This window comes from Gopherus evgoodei, chromosome 8, assembly GCF_007399415.2.
Source record: "Gopherus evgoodei ecotype Sinaloan lineage chromosome 8, rGopEvg1_v1.p, whole genome shotgun sequence".
NCBI lineage: Eukaryota > Metazoa > Chordata > Testudines > Testudinidae > Gopherus > Gopherus evgoodei.
In genome coordinates, this window is record NC_044329.1 from 66933095 (window position 1) to 66954817 (window position 21723).

Genomic DNA, 21723 nt, shown 5'->3' on the forward strand with positions numbered 1-21723 from the left:
TGTTATAGAGTCATAGATTTCAAGGCCAGGTTATAGAGTCATAGATTTCATGTAGTCCGACCTCTTGTTTCCCAACAGACCATAGAACTTCCCCAAAATAATTCCTAGAGTATCTTTTAGAAAAAACATCCAGTATTGATTTAAAAATTCTCAGTGATGGAGAATCCATCGTGACCTTTGGTAAATTGTCTCACTAGTTAATTACTCATTGTCATAAATGTACTCTTTATTTCCAGTCTGAATTTATCTAACTTCAATTTCCAGACATTGGATCGTGTTTCACCTTTCTCTGCTAGACTGAAGAGTCCATTATTAAATATTTGTTCCCCATGTAAATACTTAGACTATAATCAAGTCACCCCTTAACTTTCTCTCTATTAAAGTAAATAGATTGACCTCTTCAAATCTATCCTATAAGGCATGTTTTCTAATTCTTTAATCATGTTCATGGCTCTTCTCTGAACCCTCTTTACTTTATTAACTGTCGTCTTGAATTGTGGACACCAGAACTGGATGCACTATTCCAGCAGTGGCTGCTCCAGTGCCAAATATAGAGGTAAAATAACCTCTCTGCTCTTACTTGAGATTCCCCTGTATGCATCCCAGGATCTTGTTCGCTCTTTTGGCTGCAGCATCCCACTGGGAGCTCATGTTATGCTGATTATATACCATGACCTCAAAGTCTTTTTCAGGGTCACTGCTTCCCAATATAGATTCCCCTCATACTGTAAGTATGACCTATGTTCTTGGTTCCTAGATGTACATATTTACATTTAGCTGTATTAAAAGACATTGTTTGCTCAGTCCCAGTTTATCAAGTGATCCAGATCACTCTGAATCAGTGACTTGTCTCTTCATTATTCATCTTCCCCAATTTTTGTGTCTTATGCAAACTTTATCAGTGATGATTTTATGTTTTATTTCAGATCATTGATAAAAATGTTAAATAGCATATGACCAAGAACCTATCCTTGTGGGACCCTACTAGAGAAATGCCCACTCAATGAAAATCTCCAATTTACACTTACATTTTGAGACCTATCAGTTAGCCAGCTTTTAATCTATATAATGTGTTTCATTTTAATTGTGTATCCTTCCAGTTTTTAAATAAAATGTCTTGTGGTACCAGTCAAATGACTTAAAGAAGTCTAAGTGTATGTGTCAATACTATTACCTCTATCAACTAAATTTGTAACTTCATAAAAAAAAATAGTTAGTTTGACAAGATCTATTTTCCAGAAACTCATGCTGATTTGCATTAATTACATTCTTTTCCTTTAATTCTTTTTGTTAGTTGAATCTTGTATCAGCTGTTCTATTATTTTGCCTGGGACTGATGTCAGGCTGACAGGCCTATAAGTACCCAGGACATTCTGTTTACCTTCTTTTAAGAAATTGGCACAATAGTTGCTTTCTTCCAGACATCTGGAAATTCTTCAGTGCTTATTGAAAATCGGTGTTAATGGTTTGATGAGCTCCTCAACATGCATCCAAGAGTTTTGAAAGAGCTGGCTATTTGGACCTGTTAAATTAGACCTTTTTAAAATCCAGCCTTCACTTCCCCTCTAAACAAGGTTAGTTTTTCAAACACTATGCCCTTCTTCCTTGATGGTGGATGTTCAAAGGAACACATCTGTTAAGAACAAAGGGGTTATTTACACAGTCAGGTCTTTGAATTGATCTGTACTTTGGTTGAAATTCACTTGCGTAAGGGACAAGCATAAGACCCACTGAAAATCCTACATGGGAGTTAGGCTGGACTCTGCCTTTCCAGTGAATCAGTCTGATGAGCTGAGCCAGCATGAATGGAAACAATCAGCACCCAGTATAGGTCTGAAGGAAGTTATATCCCTTTGGGAGCAAGGTGTGAGATGGGAAGGAATTGTACTTTTCTGAGCTCCAATTATGTCTGAAGGCTCCCCCTTGAATGATGCAGTCCTGGGAAGGAGTCACTACATGCCTCCTTTAATGAAGGGCTTTAAGCAGAAGTCTAGATCGGGGTAGGCAGCACGCGAGATGAATTTCAGTGGCACTCACACTGCCTGGGTCTTGGCCACCAGTACGGGAAGCTCTGCATTTTAATTTAATTTTAAATGAAGCTTCTTAAACATTCTAAAAATCTTTATTTACTTTACATACAGCAATAGTTTAGTTATATATTATAGACTTATAGAAAGAGACCTTACAAAAAGGTTAAAATGTATTACTGGCACACGAAACCTTAAGTTAGAGTGAATAAATGAAGACTCGACACACCACTTCTAAAAGGTTGCTGACCCCTGGTCTAGACATATATTGGAAAAGTAATAGGACAAAACACACAATGTCCAATAAGTAATTGGAATGTGTTGGGCACAATTTCTTGTGTCATTGGGTGGACGAAGAAACCAAGTAATATTTGTAGTAATATTTGACTTGATTCCAGGGAGGAACTGTTCATGAATCTGAAGGTGGATGTCAACTTGGGTGATATAAGAGATTTAATTTTTCTAAGGAAAGGAAGGAATGAGAGAAGCAGAATAAAGACAATGGGCTTAAAAAAAAATCAAACTTCAGCAAACTCAGAAATGGGTAGGTAGTGCCTTATGGGGGTGAAAACATCTAACAGGAAAAAAGTTCAGGAGAGCTAGTAGTTCCTCAGACAATATTTAAAAGCACAAAAGCAAACTATGCTGATGTGGAGGAAAGATGGGAAGAATAGAAAGAGGCAAAAATGGTTGCATAAGGAGCTCTTTAAAGAGCTGACAATCAAAAAGGAACACTATAAAAGGTTGAAACATGGTCAAATTAGTGAGGATGAGTACAAAAGAATAGCTTGGCATGGAGGGATAAAATCAGAAGGCTAAGGTACAAAAAAGGCAGTAAGGAGAGGTTCTACAAACATATCAGGAACAAAAGAATCATGAAGGAAAGTATAGGTTCACTACACATCTAACCTGCTATAACACGACCCGCTATAACACGCGTTTGCATATAGCGTGGTACCAGCAGGGCTCCGGCGGCACTTTAAAGGATCCAGGGCTCTGGCTGCTGCGGGAAGGCCCAAGTGCTTTTTAAATCACCGCCGGAGTTCTGCCACCGCTACTCCAGGGCTGCAGCAGCAGGGCTCCGCCAGCGATTTAAAGGGCCTTTAAATCACCCCCATGGCCGGAGCCCCAGGCTCTTTAAATCACCACTGCAGCCCTGTCACCGCTACCCCGATATAACGGGTGTTTCACCTGTAACGTGGTAGGGATGTTTGGCTCCCCACAACCGCGTTATATAGGGGTAGAGATGTACTTAGAGGGGAAGGAGAGCTAATACGAGATACCAAAAAGGCTCAGGTGCTTGATGCTTATATTGCTTCAGTCTTATTAAAAAGATCAATTATGACCAGCTGCTTAAGTCAAATAATATTAACAAGGTGGAAGAAACAACAGAAAATAGGGAAATAACAGACTAAAGAATATTTAGATGAATTATATGTATTCTAGTAATCAGGGTCTGATGAAATTCACCCTAGGCTTAAGGAACTAATTGAAATCTAAGAATCTTGAAACCATTTGAGTTATGTTTGAGAACTTATGGAAGATGAGTAAGATCCTAGAGGGCTAAGAAGGGCAAACATTCTGAGAAACAAAGGACTCAGGGAATTAGATCAGTCAATTTAACTTCAATACTTGGAAGGATACTGGAACAGTTTTATTAAAAATCAGTGTGTAAGCACCTAGAGGATAATAGGGTTATAATAGTCAACATAGGGGGTGGGGGGAGATGAGGAATATGTTTATAACATTTGCCGATGATGCCACATAGGGTGAAGTTGCAAGCATTTTGGAAGACAGGATTAGAATTCAAAATGATCTTGATAAATTGGAGAAATGGTCTGAAATCAGCAACATGAAGCTCAATAAAGACAAGTGCAAAGCACTATAGTTTGGAAGAAAAATCAAATGCACAACAAAATGGGGAATAAAGGGTTAGACAGTAGTACTGGAAGTTATAGTGGACCACAAATGGCATATGAACCAAAAATGTGATGCAGTTTTGAAAAAGGCTAATATCAGTCTAGGGTGTGTGAACAGGAGTGCCATATGCAAGTTGCGGGAGATAATTGTTCTTCTCCACTCAGCACTGGTGAGGCCTCGCCGGGAGTACTACATCCTGGTGTTGGTGCCACATTCAAAGAAAAACATGGAGAAATGAGTGTTCAGCAGAGAGCAACAATAAATAAGTGTTTGGAAAACATAAGCTATGAGGAAGCTAAAAAAACTGGGGACGTTTAGTCTTGAGGAAAGAAAACGGGGTGGGCCCTGACAAGTCCTCAAATTTATTAAGAGCTGTTATAAAGAAGATGGGGATCAATTGTTCTACATGTCTGCTAAAGGTAGGCCAAAGAATAATTGGTTTAATCTGCAGCAAAGGAGACTTAGTTTAGATATTGGGGGGGGGAACCTTTCTAACTGTAAGGCTACGTAAGTACTGGAATAGATTACCAAAACAGATTGTGGAATCCCAGTCATTAGGTTTTTAAGAACAGGTTAGACAAATATCTGTCAGGGATAATCTAGGTTTACATAGTCCTGCCTCACTGCAGGGGGCTGAACTTGGAAGACCTCTTAAGGTCCCTTCCAGCCCTACATATGAGGCTGGGGAGGGGTGGGGGGACTGCCACACCCCCTGGCTTGAAGTGACTTCCATCATACAGAGGGCTTACAGTTTGATTCAATGGCTCTAAGCACTCCCACCATGAAATTTTTCCATCCTCTTGGCCCTTCATTCCTATGATTCTATGAATGTAACCCATATGATTCTATGAATGTAACCCATAAATGTATTAAGCATAAAATATGGTTTCAACCTCACATTTTTCTCAACCAGTAAATTAATATATCAAAACTTATAAATCAGTTATAAGCAAAATTTTGATTTCCCAGAAATTTGTAATGATTATCAGGGTGTCAACTGAAGCTATTTTATTATTTCATCTTCAGAATAAAGTAAGAAAAAACCTCAAACCATATTTACCATAATTATTATATCTTGTTAGGATTTATTTATCCTCATGCATCTTCTAAATAAGCCTGGCTTCTAATACACTGCATTGTAAAGACAAGTGCCCGGCTTTCAGAAGTGCTGAACATCCACAATTCCCACTGAAGTAAATGGGAACTACAAATGTTTAGTACCTATAAATCTGCAGGTACAAAGGGCTGTATTGTAATTAACCCTGTAACTCATTTAAGGGGGAGCTATTTGGTTCATTCTTCCTGTTCCATCCAAGGGACTGGTGGGGAGTAATCTGTGCACACAGAAGGGTTCTGTGTTGGCTCTGGTACATGGCTGAGTACATTTGGGGACAGAGCCGCTTTTGCCACTGCCTGTTTCTGTGTGGGATGTGAAATGGCAGCCTGGTGGCAGCTTCTCTTTTCTGCTTTTGCACACTCTCCAACAAAGAGTTTGGCTCACAATGGGGCATTTTTCTCCCCTCTTGCTTTGCAGCTGGGCCTGTGTTTGAGTCATAAATAAGGGCAGCTACTAAAAGGCACTGGGCTTCAATTCACCAAGGATATAACGTAACTGAAGACCTTACTCCGGAGATGAGTTTGGCATGCTGTCCATGGTGTGTTTGAATATTTCAGTAGTCATTACAATGCTGCTCTACACTGTAAATTCAAATATGAATGGCTGCCCCCCCAAAAATAAATCCAAATACTGTATGTTCAAATAAATAATACAAACAATTTCCTGGTCAACACAAGACTCATCTTAGGCAAATGATGTCAACAAATACTACAAGTCACTGCCAAAGTGCTTCATTTAGCAATTGTTATTGGGTGTTTTTCATTTTTATTTACCTTCTTTTTCTGTCTAGCAGGGTCAACACTAGGTCAGCATATAATGAGTCTATATCCTGCAACTGTTGAAACCAGACACAATTACTGTAGGTCAGCTTGCCATTTTCTACATGTTTTACTGTCGCTACCAAAATACCTGGACCTGAACACAATGGTTCATTTCAAATGGAGCTCATATATTTGTTCAACTAGGGACACTGCAAGTTCTTGGGAAACTGCTTTATTTCCAGAAAGAGCTTGCTTCACTGTGAACTGGATGCATACTTTGTATTTTGTCTAGCACTTGAGTGAAATGTTGGACAGTAACAAATATTAAAGCACAGCTTGCTCCAGAGTCTTTTATATTGTACTTTAACTGTGGCTGAAGATGCAATATTGGCTGTCCCGGTATTACAGTGACAGCATTATGTATAGGCCCTACCAAATTCACGGTCCATTCTGGTCAATTTCTTGGCTAGAGGGTTTTTTAATTGGTCAAGTTCATTATTTCAGATGTTTATATTTGAAATTTCACAGTATTGTAACGAGGGGGCGGGGAGAGGTTTGACCTAAAATGGGATGGTGGGGGGTTGCAAAGTTGTTGGGGGGTGTGTGTCCTAGATTGTCACCCTCACTTCTGTGCTGCCTAGGCAGCAGCCTCTGAACTTCCTGCAGTTGGAGGTGGAGGTGGGTAGGATCTCCTCCATGCTACTAGGAGTGCCCCAGCCTGGGGGCTGCTAGTCCAGGCCAGTGACAGGTTAAGGCAGGGGCCCTTGGCCAATCTTGGGGTCCACTTGAAAAATGGGGGCTCCAGCCCCAGAAGAAGCTATAGGGTGGAAGAACGGTGGGGGGTTCCCTTAGCTCTGGCTGGAGCGGAGGGAGGCCCCGAGACCAGTCTGCCCCAGCTGCAGCCACTGGGAGCAGAAGCCAGGAGCTCGGCGCCCAGAGCTGCAGTAGGAACTGCGGGGTTGGGGCGAGAGGGGACGGAGGCCCACAGCCCAGCTCCTGGACTGCCTGTGGAGGTGGATCTGATCTCCCCACTGAGAGCAGTCATGCAGAGGAAGGACAAGTCCTATCCTTCCCCATTGTGGCTGGACTAGCAGTTAGGACTCAGAACCCTATACTCCCAGCAGCTGAGGAGATCAGATTTCATAGGGGAGGGCTGATTTTTGGTAGGGCCCTAATTTTGTATGGTCTGGGTCAAATGGTGCAGTCCTTATTCAGCCAAAAAAACCCATGTGAGTTGAATGGGAAATTTTGGCTTGAACAAGAATTCTGGCTGGAAAAGGATTGCAGGATCTGGCCTTATGCAATTATGTGGCTGTAAGTGAAGGGAGTAAAAATAGAAATATCCCTTGAGCCACTAGAGAGCACAAATTCTTCTGATTAAAGAACAGACATTAGTGGCAGAACTAAAAGAGGCCATGTGTTACTCTATCCTGACCAAACGGTGAAAGTCATATAGCAATGGCTAGCAGAAGAATTAGGTTGGAGAAATAAAGCAGGAGAAAATCAAATCAGTGTCTCCAGAATGACAGACTGAGCTTTATCAATGCAATGACACCACAGGCACTCTGGCTAGCTCAGTAAATAATGATAGAACTATAGTTGCTCTGCACAGGGTCCTCTCTATTCACTGCCCCTTCTCTACCACCTCCTAACAACGTGAGAAATAAGGGTTTGACAGGGAGCTCTGCTGTTGGAAAGGAGGCAGTATAGTTAGGTAGGCCATAGGTGTGTAGTTCTGCCTTACTGCAGGTGCTATTCCAACCCATGAGCTGAACTGTTATCAGTTTCTCTGCACTTCCTTTGATGGGAATATTGAGCCATTGGAGTTGCCAAAGCATTGATACTGTGGACCCTTCCATGACCTGTCTCACCGGTCTAATGAGGGCTAGAATGGAGAGCATCTTAACAGAGCACAGGGACACAGAAGCCCCACTTGGTGCCACTCCAGCCACAACTTTTCCCTTTTATAGCCCCACAGTAGGGCTCAAGTTGTTTGGGGAGCTGTGCAGGGGGGCCAATGTACTTGAGTAACTTTCTCCCTGAGATCAGAAGTAGTGCTGTATATTTTTTCTACTGATGTTTTTACATAAGTCTAATTTTCATAAGACTTAGAATATCTCTAGCCGTCTTTTCACCCAACCCCACTACACCAACAGTGCCTTGGAGCCAACTGTTAATTAAAACCTCACATGGGAACAACATTATCTCTTAACAAACAATATTCCACTATACCTGTTTTAGTACAATGTGCTTAAATTAGAAAATGTAATACATAGTAATAAACATCTGCTACTTACCAGGTGAAGATAAGACACAGCAATGTGGATATTAAAATAAGAACTTGGTTAAACATTGCAGACTGTGTACGTTGAATGGCTCTATGGAGATCATTCTATATTAATAGAAAAAGCAGGTTGGTTATGTTTTTTTAAATAATGCATCTGCTGATCCTATATAATAGTTCCATGATATTTTGATAAGATACAATAGCCCAACCTCACTTAAAATTTGCTGAGCACAGTGGGTGGTGCAAGAAGTCAGTTGTTCCCTGATTTCCGTGACTGCATCTTTGACTACCCTGGCATAGTTTAGAGCATCCTGGAATTTGTGCTAAATTTAATCAGCTGGCCCAAATAGTTCTGCATGACAGTCAGGAGTAACTGGACCATAGCAGATCTTTAAACCCCTGGTGCAGAGACTACATGTGAGTGGCATAAGAGTTAGCCATGCTGGGAACTTTCCCTGTTGGAAGTCAGTGATGTGCCAGTTTCCACCAACTGATGAAACTATTGGAAAATATTTCCAAATTTGATATGAAATAGTGATACAGCAAAATGTAGAAGCATTTCCATGATTGAATAGTGAAAGTGATTAATCCCATGTTAAATGTGTCCAGTGCAGTCCCCTGACCAGAAAGCAACAGGCTTGCTGAAGTCAGCAGACTCAGAAATGGATGTTTTTTAAAAAAGTTATTCTTGCCTCACTATTTTTGGTCATACTTACAATCATGTTCTCCAAAGCATGTTTGGCAAGCCAGCAATTTAAAAATACTGGAATAAATAGGTTTCTTAGTGCAGGCCAGAAAATCTGAGGAAGGGGAAATAAACACAAATACATCTTAACAGCTTTTCTGTCCAAGAAACTACATCCAATACAGTGTTTATGAAACTGTGTATTCCTGATGTAAAAACTGGTAACTATACTATTCCTTTCTGTATAATATATATGATACCCAAATGCATGTGACTGAGATAGGTAGTTTATGGTGTAGATAACATTTTACCATGAAAGTTTTCTCTGCTTTTACATCTAACTGGTTTATCTTGCTCATTGCACTGTTGGCTGGGTGACTTTTTTAAAATATTTTTTTTTCAAGAAGAAAAACATAGTTTGCTAAATCAGCATCTCCAATAGGGCCTGCTCATCACTCATACAGATCAATAGAGACTTCCACTCACTTTAGTGTATGTTGGAGCAGACCAATAATCCCACCCAGGAATGGACACCGACACTTAATTCAGATACTTACTGTAATGATAAAGGGGACAGCGTTGATTATTTCCAGGAGGAAGGGTATTCGCAAAACTTGTTCCCAGATGTTTCCCTTTTTAAAACAACAAAAACATACCAAACTTCAGAAATAGACTTTCACTGAGTTGCACTGTAGAGACCGTCACCCCAAACAATGTACATATATGCAACAATCTGAAAAGACCAAGTGCCTAGTCCTGTGGTCCTCACGATGTCATTGGGAGTCTTGCCTGAGAGAGGATTGCAGGATTTGGCACTAATGTTCCTACTGGTGAGTGAGTGGGAGGCAAACAATAGATTAGGTAAATGAGAGAACACAGCATCTTGCTGTTTATATATCAGGGAAGTTAAAATAGGGGCCAGCAGCAGAGGAAAATTCCATGAGAATTCCCTCACAGAGCTATCTCCAGATCATACTGTCAGGAGTCTGCTGTCCCTGTGGATAGGCAGTGATATTTGGCCCAGTGATTCTTTCAGTATTGAAACTGTTGAACTATGGATTAAACACTGGGCCAAAAGGAGCAAGGAAGTGTGTGAATAATTCTGTGATCTAGTGATCTGAGTTCTCGCCTGAGAGGCAAGAGACCCAGGATCCAGACCTCCTGCTCCAATGACCTTTTAAAAATGTATCCACAGTGGAACAGCTTCAACAGGAGATACTAAGGAAGCTCTGACTAAGAATATCCCATAGCTCAGTGACTAAGGCTGTCTCCTGAGAGGCAGCAGACTCCAAATGAAATCTCTTTTCTCTCTTAAGTGGAGAGACAGCTTGAACTTGGGATCTCCCACATCCCAGGTGAATACACTCACTGCCGGGCTAAAGATTAAGAGGGAGGTCCTCTTCCCCACCCTGTTTTGAGCAAGCTCACTTAGAGGTGCCAAATCTAGCAGGCAAGGTCTGAACCTGTTGACTAGATTGGGCCCTGCAGCTGAGTTTGGCAGAGGAATAGCTATCTTCCCCCAGTTTGTGCCTTGCTCTAGGGCTTGGGTGTCTGGACACCTAGCGTGGGGCTGCACTGCATATGTGCCTTAGCGAACTTTTATGCCAAAAAATAGGTGCAGGGTGATTTTAAGCACCTACAAGGTTTGGGGGTTGCTGAGCAGTATTTTGTGAATCCCAGTGGATTCTGGGATTTTAGGCACTCAAGTCCTCCTGTGAATCCAGCTCCCACTGACTCTCCACAAAGGTAAAGTTCATGAAGCTCATACTAGTTAATGTAATACTGCAGCATTTACATTGTGGAATAGATCATGTCAATATTACAAGAATTTGAAATGCAGTAGAATAAATTAAAAATATAGACATAAATGATCTGACATTTATATCAACAAATTAATTAATCCTCACTATATCATCTGACTCAGTCACTGAATGCTAAATACAAGCTTTGTTGTGCAAAAAGGAAATCCTCTATTCTCCCCCCCCCCGCCCCCCACAACACCTTCAGCTCCAGAAGCCACTGCTGCTATAGTGCCAGAAGAATTTTATTTTGACAGATGAATGAGACTATAGTTGGATAGTTTTAAATGTTCTGCGTGGTAACTGTACACAAGTGATGGGAGGAGGAGGATTAAAGGCTGTGGTTGTATTTAACTTGGGCACAATAAAAAAAACTAAATTAAATTTGAATTTCAAATTTCTAATTCATTATAAACTCACCCACCATGTGTTCCTACTGAACAAGTATCTTTGCTTATTTTACTTTCTAGAGGATTTTTCTTTATGCTTCCTACCAAAGGAGCATCAGCTGCTACAGATTTCATTATATTGATAGTGTTCATCACAAGAAAGAAAAAAGGACACAAATGTAGCAAACACAAAGGAAGTTATTTATTTGGGATTCTGGACATGCAGATCCTGCTGCTACCTGGTTCTCAGTCTTGCAGATTGTTGGAACAAAGCTTGTATCCTATCATACAGGATCTGTATTGGGTCTGGCAGACAGTGTTAAGGGGAGCTGATACTTAGAATCATAGAATATTAGGGCTGGAAGAGACTCAGGAGGTCATCTAATCCAATCTCCTGCTCAAAGTAGGACCTACACCAACTAAATAATCCTAGCCAGGGTTTTGTCAAGCCGGGCCTCAAAAACCTCTAAGGATGGAGATTCCACCACCTCCCTAGGTAACCCATTCCAGTGCTTCACCACCCTCCTAGTGAAATGGTGTTTCATAATATCCAACCTAGACCTCCCCCACTGCAACTTGAGACCATTGTTTCTTGTTCTGTCATCTACCATCACTGAGAACAGCCTAGCTCCATCCTCTTTGGAACTCCCCTTCAGGTAGTTGTAGGCTGCTATTAAATCCCCTCTCACTCTTCTCTTCTGCAGACTAAATAACCCCAGTTCCCTCAGCCTCCCCTCATAAGTCATGTGCCCCAGAACCTAATCATTTTAGTTGCTCTCCACTGGATTCTCTCCAATTTGTCCACATCCCTTTTGTGGTGGGGGGACCAAAACTGGACACAATACTCCAGGTGTGGCCTCACCAGTGCTGAATAGAGGGGAATAATCACTTCCCTCAATCTGCTGGCAATGCTCTTACTTATACAGCCCAAAATGCCATTAGCCTTCTTGGCAACAAGGGCACGCTGCTGACTCATATACAGTTGCTCGTCCATGGTAAGCCCTAGGTCCTTTTCTGCAGAACTGTTGCTTAGCCAGTCAGTTCCTAGCAGCTCATGGTATTCTTCCTTCCTAAGGGCAGGACTCTGCATTTGTCCTTGTTGAACCTCATCAGATTTCTTTTGGCCCAATCCTCCAATTTGTCTAGGTCACTCTGGACGCTATCCCTATCTTCCAGCGTATCTACCTCTCCTCCCTCCCCCCCCCCGCCCAGTTTAGTGTCATCTGCGAACTTGCTCAGGGTGCAATTAATCCCATCATCCAGATCATTAATAAAAATGTTGAAAAAAACCAACCTCAGGACCAACCCCTGGGGCACTCTGCTTGATACCAGCTGCCAGCTAGACATCGAGTTGTTGATCTCTACCCATTGAGCCCGACAATCTAGCCAGCTTTCTATCCACCTTAGACTTGTATTATTGTGAGAGACCTGTAAAGTTAACAGGTCAAGTAGGATAGTTAGCCTTCATGCAGATCTCTGATATAAAAATAATCACTTCATTAAATGTACAACTTCTCATTATCAGATCCTATGGGACTAATTCGCCACTGACCTATACCGTGTGGAACTCATTGCCAGGGGATGTTGTGAGGGTCAGAACTATTACTGGTTCAAAAAAGAATTGGATAACTTCATAGAGGATAGATCCATTAATAGCTATTAGCCAAGATGGTCAGGGATGCAACCCCATGCTCTGTGTGCCCCTAAGCCTCAGACTGCCAAAAGCTGGGAGTAGACAACAGGATGGATCAATTGATGATTGCTCTGGTCTGTTCATTTCCTCTGAAGCATCTGGCATTGGCTGTTGGAAGAAAGGATACTGGGCCAAATGAATTGTTGGTCTGACTCAGTATGGCCATTCTTACATATAATAATTTACTATACGTTTGAAGTGGATATAAATTGCTACCAAAACAGGATGGCAGAGTTTCATACCCAATTTCCAGAGAGATAAAGAACTACTTTAGGGAATTGATTCACCATTACTTTTGTGTACTCACTTAAACTGGTGCAAAGTGGGTGTAGGGATAAAATAGTTGTGTTTATATAAAATTTGCACAGGTGTAAACTACGCAAGTTCAAGGCCCTAGAAAATCTGTCCCAATAACTTTAGAATGAAAAGTGGCATTGCTTTATAAACAGTATGTTGGTACCAGTTGTTTTTCACTGTGCTATTTTTTCCACCAAGAGACTTATACTTGTAATGGCCAATACCTAATCTATATAAACAGTATTAGCTGCTTTTTATCAGGTATAATATAGTAGCCAGTTTTAAGCTTATTAAAATGTTACACTCTGAAAAAACATTTCTGCCAATCATCACTTGAGAAGTATAATAAAGAATTATTATGTGACTCTGATGGATTGACTAGTTATTAAATACCATTGACTCAGACTAAAAGCATAAAATGTTCTCATTTCACAAAATGAGATATTTAAACTTTTAAAATAAAGCCTTTTCTTATTTTATTTTGTGAAATATATTTTACTGTTTTATCGAAACAGCTCAAAATGCAGACTTCTTACAATTCACTGTAATAGAACATAATAAAAATTAAAGGGCAAATCATGTGAAGAAATTCTAACTAAAACATTAGAAAAATATAACTAAAGATAACTAGACATTTTAAGGAAAAAACAAAGACAAATGTATAATATTTTGTACTTGCATTCATCAGCAGATCTCAAAGCATTTTTCAAAGTTCCCTAGTTTAGAGTTGGAATAGCTGAGGTGCAGATGGATATGGCCCCATATTTTCAAAACTGCCCTATATTTGTGTGTGCCTTGATTCCTGAGTGCCCAATTTCAGATGACTGAACCTTGACTTTTTTTTTTAAGTTTTCCAGAGATATTGTGCAGCAACAACTTGAGCTGATGTCAGCGTGAGTTATGGGTACTCCACATATTGAAAAATAAGACCACAGAGACATAACTATCCCCCCTCCAAAAAAAGCCACCTTTGAAAAATTGTCCCTAACCAACACAGAGAGGCAGTGGAAGAATTCGAAGTGAAACTCAAGATTTCTGACTTCCAGTCCCCTGCTCTGATTATTATGATACTAGTACATTTGAGAAACAAGAAAAGGCTGTTTAAGACAATATGCCATCCTCTACAGATTTATCAGACTTTCTGCTTTTGCATTATACCATTTAAGCCCAGACACAAATGTAGGCCTCTCTTGCCTTTACATTTACTTTCTTCAATTTCCTCTTGCAATAATTTTAGTTAGAGATTTTCAAAGGTATTTAGGCATTGCTCTATTCAGCATTTCTTGGCCGAAGGAGCAGATTTTCAAAAGGTATTTAGATAATTAAACAAAGATGCCTAGTGGGATTTTTCAATAGTACCAAAGGCCCAGATCCACAAAGGTATTTAAGCTCCTAACTTCTTTGAAATAAAAGGAAGTTAGGAGCCTAAATGCCTTTGTGGATCTGGGCCAAGGTGCCTATTTACAGCCTTTCATCCTAAAGGCTCCCTAAGCACTTTGGACATACATAAATCATAGAATCGTAGGACTGGCAAGGACCTAGAGGTTCTCTAATCTAGTATCCTGCACTCGCGGTAGGACTAAATATTATCTAGATCATCCCTGACCATGTTTGTCTAATCTGCTTTTAAAAATCTCCAATGATGGAGATTCCACAACCTCCCTGGGCAACTTATTCCAGTGCTTAAGCACCCTGACAATTAGGAAAGTTTTCCTAATGTCCAATTTAAACTGCCCTTGCTGCAATTTAAGTCCATTGCTTCTTGTCCTATCCTCAGAGGCTATGGAGAATAACTTCCCTCCCTCCTCCTTGTAATAAAGTTTATCACTCCACCCACTAATGAAATGCAGCCACAGCTGGAATGAAATTTTTTTGTTTGGTTTGCTTTTACTGTTAACTGCAAGCCTGTCTAATGGCTTAGGGCAGGAAATAAAGAAGAATGCACTATCCAAATGAAAGGATATGAACATTTAAATTAGCAGAGTGCAATTGTCCAAATTAGAATGCAACACCTAACACTCGCATTCTTCTGAAAAGTGCTGTTTGATTTGCAATGAAGTAAAAGCAGTCAAGGCCATGGTTTTCATTTTCAACAACATAGTGCTCCTTTCCAACAACACAGTGCTTCCTAATGCCACTCCAGCATCAGAGGGAATTGCTGAATCAACACCATTTCCTGAATGACCTTGGCATCTGTTGGGAGATGTAGATAGCGCATCTTCAGAAAAAAAGATGACATGAATTTGTCCCCAGGTTGTTGCCTTATGTTGGCAAATCTATATTCTAGTCATTACAAATCTATACAATGCTACTTGTCGGACCCTCAGCTGGTGTAAATTGAACTAGCATCACTAAATTTGACAGAGGGAGGCCGACTTACATTAGCTGAGCATCTGGATGGCTATTTCTTCCTTCACCTTTTTGGTACCAGTCCTCTTTGGCTTTTCTTAAGTAAACATCGAGCTGATTAAAATCCCACTGAAGTCAATGAAAAGACTGCCATTGACTTCATGGGCTTTGATTCAGGCCCATTGTAAACTTCATAAATCATGAATGAGTCATGCACTTCAGTGTAATTATAAGTAACATTTTTCTTGACCAATTAGTCACAGGTAATTTAAGACCATCATTTTTATCCTTCCATCAACCTGTAAGTAGTAAACTGACTTACAAAGGGATCTCATCTCTGGTCAATGAGGATATGTAAACTCCCCTTAGCATTAAGAGAAATCTATCAAATGGAGAATTGATTCCAAAGAATAAAACCAATTGGCCTTACCTTGTAGCTCAGATAACCCAGCAGCATTGTTTCAAACAGACTTATCAAAGCCACTGAAACCTAACATAATGATATATAAATATATGTTAATGCAAAGTTAGCAATGTAATTAATTAAAGCAAAAATGACCTGAAGAATTAAACTGAAAGATTAAAGATAATCAACACTAGTTCACCTATGGTGAAGAAATCCTCTCAAACCATCTTTAACCACTAAAGCTTAGTTCTAATCTTAAAACTTCTTACCACAGTATGTGCTGAATAAAGCCCTGTTCTTGTCAAACAATCCATTAGTATTTACCCCTTTCACTTGTCTTAAGTCCTATTGCCTGCTAGGCGCTGCCCTCAAAATCTCCTCCATGAATATTGTTTCAGAAGGTCTCCAGAATGGTCTCTCCATGGATTTTTAGGGAAGGCCAAATAAAAGCAGCCAGTTTCTGTGCCATGCTGCAACTGGCAGGCTTTTGGCAACTTCCAGGACTTGTTCCATTTTGAGATGACAAAGCATAAGGATTGTGTTTAAAAAAATAAGGCAAATGGTGGGAGGAAGTCATGACCTTTTTCAAACATTACACTGAAGTGTTGTTTTTCTTAGTGTGTGGGGGGTCATAAATATTAACCTCCCCCCCAAAAAAACAGTCTTAAAACACAGCAAAAGAGAAATGGTAAATTTCATTGTTTTAAATCAGTGTGTGTTGAATTAATGGACATATAAAAGGTCAGTGACCTGTTTTAAATTAGTAAAATCTATTTGGTTTACACATTGCATATATACTCCACAATGTCTTTTAAAACTAATCACAAAATCAGCTTAAATGTGTGCATATATTAAATTAAAACATTTACTATTTATACATTTGTATTACTTACTCTGGAGTCTGGAATCAAATTAGTCTCTATTCCTAATTTAAAATTAATGCTCACTACTAATGAAAGCTCAACATCCTGTACTACTTGCACTTGAAATTACATGATCAAGATTCAAAATAGATGATGTGAATTAGAAAATATATTTAAAAAAACATCATCAAAACATTTCACAATGTTAGCATTGCTCCAGATAAAGTGAAGTTGTTGTCTTGCATAAAAGTGGAATTTAGCTTGTTACTATATAACATTTTATATATATTATATATAGATGTCCTCCTATTTTGTGTTTGTGTATCTATCTTCCTGTGTTCATTGACTAGCATAGGTTTACAGTGTAAGAATAAGCCTAAACCAGCACCATAAACTATTAAGGCTATGTCTCAATATTTTAAGATTAAATAGAGAAAGTAATCTGCATAGCTATGTCAAAGTTTATTTGCTCATATCTTGCATATTTTAAACAAATATTCAAAAGTTATCTCCATCAGAGAAACGTTGCTTTAATAAACAACTGTATTACATAGAGATAGAATTTACCATAATGGATTTGTATTGAGGGTAGTGCAAAAATATAATAGCATAATTATACTAGATGGTTCAGGAATCCTTAATACAAAAATTAATTATTTAGGGTGAACTCCCACAACTATCTTCAAAATTTTGCTCTTAACTTAATGCGAAGCAATAGCCTATTTTCAGAAACCATGTAAAGTTTAATAACTGTGGGCCTGATTCCAATGTGCTGAGCACCTGAAATCTCATAACTTTTTTATTTATTTTAGAATAGGAACCACAAAGGCACCTACTTAACACAAGCCATATAACAGACAAGAGCCAGCAGCAATCCCACATAATACAACTAAATAAACTATATAATAGTGCCACTTAGATTTAAAAGAGAAGAAAAAGGGAAACCTGAAATGACTTTTCTTAAGCAATATCTCCCTCCTCTTGAAGTGTGCCCAGAAGGCTAACAAATCCAGACTATTTTGGACCAGGATGGGGATCATCTGCCAAAGCCAAGAGAGGACCCCTCACAGAGAATATCCTGGTAGCAATCCATTATTCTTTACTGAGGGGAAGATGATCAAATTTGAGTGCTGCCGTTGATCTCTCCTGAAGCAGTGAGGAAAGGCAATCTCTCAGATAGGCTTTGTGAGTGAATACCAACAGCTTAAACTGCATTTGGAAACCCACAGGCAGCCAGTGCAGACCACAAAGCACTGGTGTAATGTACTCACAGCAAGATTCTCCACTTACTCTGCAGACTGCCATATTCTGCACTAGCTTTGGCTTTCTTGTGGATTTAAGGTATAATCCCAAATAGAACCATTACAATAGCTTAGTCTTCAAGTAAAGAAGTTCAAATTCAGGCTATGTCTACAGTAGAGAGCTTACAGTGGCACAGCTGTACTGATGCAGCTACACTGCTGTAAGATCTCTCATAGCTGCTCGGTGCCGTCAGCTCTCTCATCAGCCTAATTAAGCCACCCTCAATGAACGGTGGTACCTAACACTTATGCTGGTGTAATTTCTGTCAATTGGGGGGTGGAATATTCACATCCCTGAGTGAGATAAGTTTTGCTGACATAAATGGTAGTGTAGACATGACCTAAATAACCTCAACCCTGGTCTACACTACCAACCTATATCAGTATAACTGTGTCGCTTGGGTGTGAAAAATCCACAACCTTAAGCAACATAATTCTACTGACCTAACTCCTGGTGCAGACAGCACTATGCTGATGAGAGGGCTAGACAAACTCTTAGTAAAGGCTGCAAGATTGGGTCCAGAAGACTTTATTTAGTTCTAAGGAAAAATACTTACAGAAGATTAAATCTTTCTTATTCTCTCTTGACCTGCAATACTTTACTATAAATACACATATTCTAGAATAGTGTAACATTTAACATAGTTTGATTTCTTAATTCACTTTAATTTTAGATTTCTCACTATAGTGGGCTGCCAAGGAAGAAGAATTTTGTTTGCTACCCTTTCTATATATGTATTAGCTTCTCGGAAGTATTGAAAATCCAAGTGCGCTAGGGCTATAAAAATGTAATTGCTAAAAATATCCTATTATACATTACCTGTAATCCCCATAAAGGCAAGCTTCTGTTCACCCAAATAATAGGAGACCTGTTGAATCACAATGACACAATAAATTTGACTCTCATCAAATGGTGCTTATGGGCCTGATCCAAAGCCCAGCAAAGTCAAGGGATTGATATCCATTAACTTCAATGGGCTTTGCATCGGCTGCTATTTTTAACATAATTAAATATAAAAATCAGATGATCAGTATTTGGAGTGGTGTAAAATAGTTAATCACTTCCCCATATTTTTATATGGGTAACTAGTCACTCAGACTTGACAATCCAATTGTCTTTCTAACCTAGAAGCAGTCACTGACTTTTTGGGAGTCTAATATAATAGGTAATGAAATCAAGCAAAAGTTAGTGTTGATTTTAGTGAACACTGGTTCAGGTCCTTTGATACTAGAGGAAATACTATGATATATGCATTTTAAAGAGGCAGAGGGAAAATGTCCTTCATTTGGAACATTAATTTGTGGTAGAAAAAAATAAATCTAATCACATTCTTTGCCAGTATTTTCTCTTTTGCTTTGTGTTATGTACAGATCCATAGTTTTATTAACTAGTATCCACATTAGTGAGCATTTATTTGCACTGGTTTTGAAACTGGAAATATTTCCTTTTAGTTGCAAAACCCCATTATTTATGCATTTTTCCTAAGAAACTATTTTTGTCTTGGTGAAATTCATTAAGTACTTACCATTTCAACAAAACAAAATGCATTCTTGATATAGTACCAGTGAAACTAGGCACACAGTACTGTTGGTCACTGTACTACCCTAGACTATATAATAATCATATTTTCTATCTCAGTAAGGAAATAAATCTCTAGAATCCAAATAGTCCTGATCATCTGGAAGTCATGACTTCTGCATCTAACATGGTGGTATTCACTTGTCCAGATATAGGCAATTAATCACAATACTGAACTCATCTTTGGGACTCCAAAGACATGGTATTTGAGATGACTTGTTCCACAGTTCTGGAGCCTTACAATCCCACCAATCCTGCAGGAAGGGTGTGTTTCTTTGACAGGAACTCAGAGTTGCTGAGTGGAATTAATTCTGTAGGGCAAGAAATCCTCTGAAGGAATTTTATGGCTCCATCAACATAGGTCAAATGTGTCCAGAAAGGCTGTAGGATTCAGAGAGTTTAGCTACTATGGACTGTTTATCCCTCATTGATACACATAACTTTAACTTTCTGCATATGCATTAAAGAAATCACATTATATGGGTATTTGTACCTAAAATAGATCACTATTATGTGTTTAAAAAAATATCTGGAACTTACCAATCAATCTTTGCAGGTGTGTAGTTTTGACTGGAACAGCCCCTGTTTAATTCCTTGCTGCCAGAAGTCACCAGATCCACACATAAAGCCCATGTCCAGATGTATATGGAAACACAATTATAAAAAGATTTGGGAAGGGGATGGGCAGGGGTTAATTTTTTAGGTAACACTGTTCTATATAATATGTCAAACACTGTGCAGACTAATTCAGTTGTGACAGACACTGAGAGACAGATATTCAAAAGAAGGCAAATCACTTTGACCAACTAGTTCAGTGTGTATTTTAGATACATAAATTCTCAAAGCTAAAGGCCTGACACATTTTTTGTTTTTGTTTTAAGAAGATTTAGTTTCAAATGTGATCTAATATAAAAATCAAAAGAGATGAACAAAAAAATGGGGTGCTTGCAAAGGATGAAGCATGAAGGAAGTGCTGAAAATACCAGTAATTCTATCAAGCAGACTTCAGAAGCATTGGCAGGTATAATTTCCATAATCTCTGAAGTAAAGATTGCACCAAACTACAGTTCCCATCTTCTAGTAGGGATATCTTTAATCTCTGGTTATTTCAGTGAGAGACTAGTGGCATATGTGTAGAAAAAACGGCTAATATGTAAATTTGTGTTCCCTTCTTGTATTCATAGAGCAAGCAATCCCCTCCAGCACAGCTACATGCATGGGGGAAGTAAATATTTCCTTAACTTTTTAAACTGTGGAAAATAGAACTCTCTGCCCCCTTCATGCAGGTTCAGGAGGGGCTAGAGTGATTTGTGGACCAGACATAAAGAGTGGGCATGTTTCTCCATCCGTGAGATAAATCCAGGGGTCTTATGGCATCCACATGGAAGACTGATCAAAAGCAAATTCAGAAATAAGCAATATTTTTCTCCCATGGGGATTTCTGAAGGAAATGTCATAGATTTGCTGGGTGGCAAGATCCCAGAGACCTGTTTCCCAGGCTGTGTTCCTTCTACTGCCATCAGGTGGTGGTAGTTTCTTTTGGCTCCATTACCTCCCTTCCTTGTTTACCAAGCGGTTTTATCCAGTAATTCTGTTGGTTTGATCCCTTACAAGCCCCAAAGATTTTTTTTTAGGGGCTTGTCCAGCACCCCAAAAAATCTCTCAAGCCCAGTAGTTGGTAACCAATATTCTGGTTTATTCATTTTTAAAAATGTATCCTAGACCTTACACTAGCATCTGTGAAATTCCTAGAAGGAAGGAAGCCAGATGGGTCGTAGACACAAGTAAGTTAAATAGTGTGTTGAAAAATATTTAGCAAACCATAATGTAATATATTATGCAATGTAAAATAAAGTAATAGCAAAAAAAATTAAGTACATCAGAAGCCTGCTATAACAGTGGGGCCACTGGACGATCAAGATGCTAAAGGAGCACTCAAGGATAAGGCCATTGCAGACAAACTAAATTAATTATTTACATCAGTCTTCATGGCTGAGGATGTGAGGGAGATTCCCAAACCTGTGCCATTCTTTTTAGGTGACAAATCTGAAAAATTGTCCCAGATTGAGGTGTCATTAGAGGTGGTTCTGGAACAAATTGATAAACAGTAATAAATCACCAGGACCAGATGGTATTCAGGAACTCAAATGTGAAATTGCAGAACTGCTAACTGTAGTCTGTAACCTATCATTTAAATCTGATTCCGTGCCAAATGACTGGAAGATAGCTAATATAACGCCAATTTTAAAA

The 21723-nt window shown here is 39.3% G+C and overlaps 1 protein-coding gene across 8 annotated transcripts in view; it reads right to left on the bottom strand.

Annotated features, from left to right (window-relative positions):
* The window catches only part of KCNT2 (potassium sodium-activated channel subfamily T member 2), a 283250-nt gene that overhangs the window by 180520 nt on the left and 81007 nt on the right, over positions 1 to 21723 (bottom strand). For all 8 annotated transcript variants that reach the window (XM_030573508.1, XM_030573507.1, XM_030573506.1 and 5 more), the window contains exons 4-9: positions 20014 to 20070; positions 18715 to 18763; positions 15755 to 15814; positions 9355 to 9429; positions 8829 to 8912; positions 8123 to 8217 (exon numbers count right to left, since the gene is read on the bottom strand). In XM_030573508.1, coding sequence (XP_030429368.1) covers positions 8123 to 8217; positions 8829 to 8912; positions 9355 to 9429; positions 15755 to 15814; positions 18715 to 18763; positions 20014 to 20070 — 420 coding nt within the window. The remainder of the gene's footprint in view (positions 1 to 8122; positions 8218 to 8828; positions 8913 to 9354; positions 9430 to 15754; positions 15815 to 18714; positions 18764 to 20013; positions 20071 to 21723) is intronic.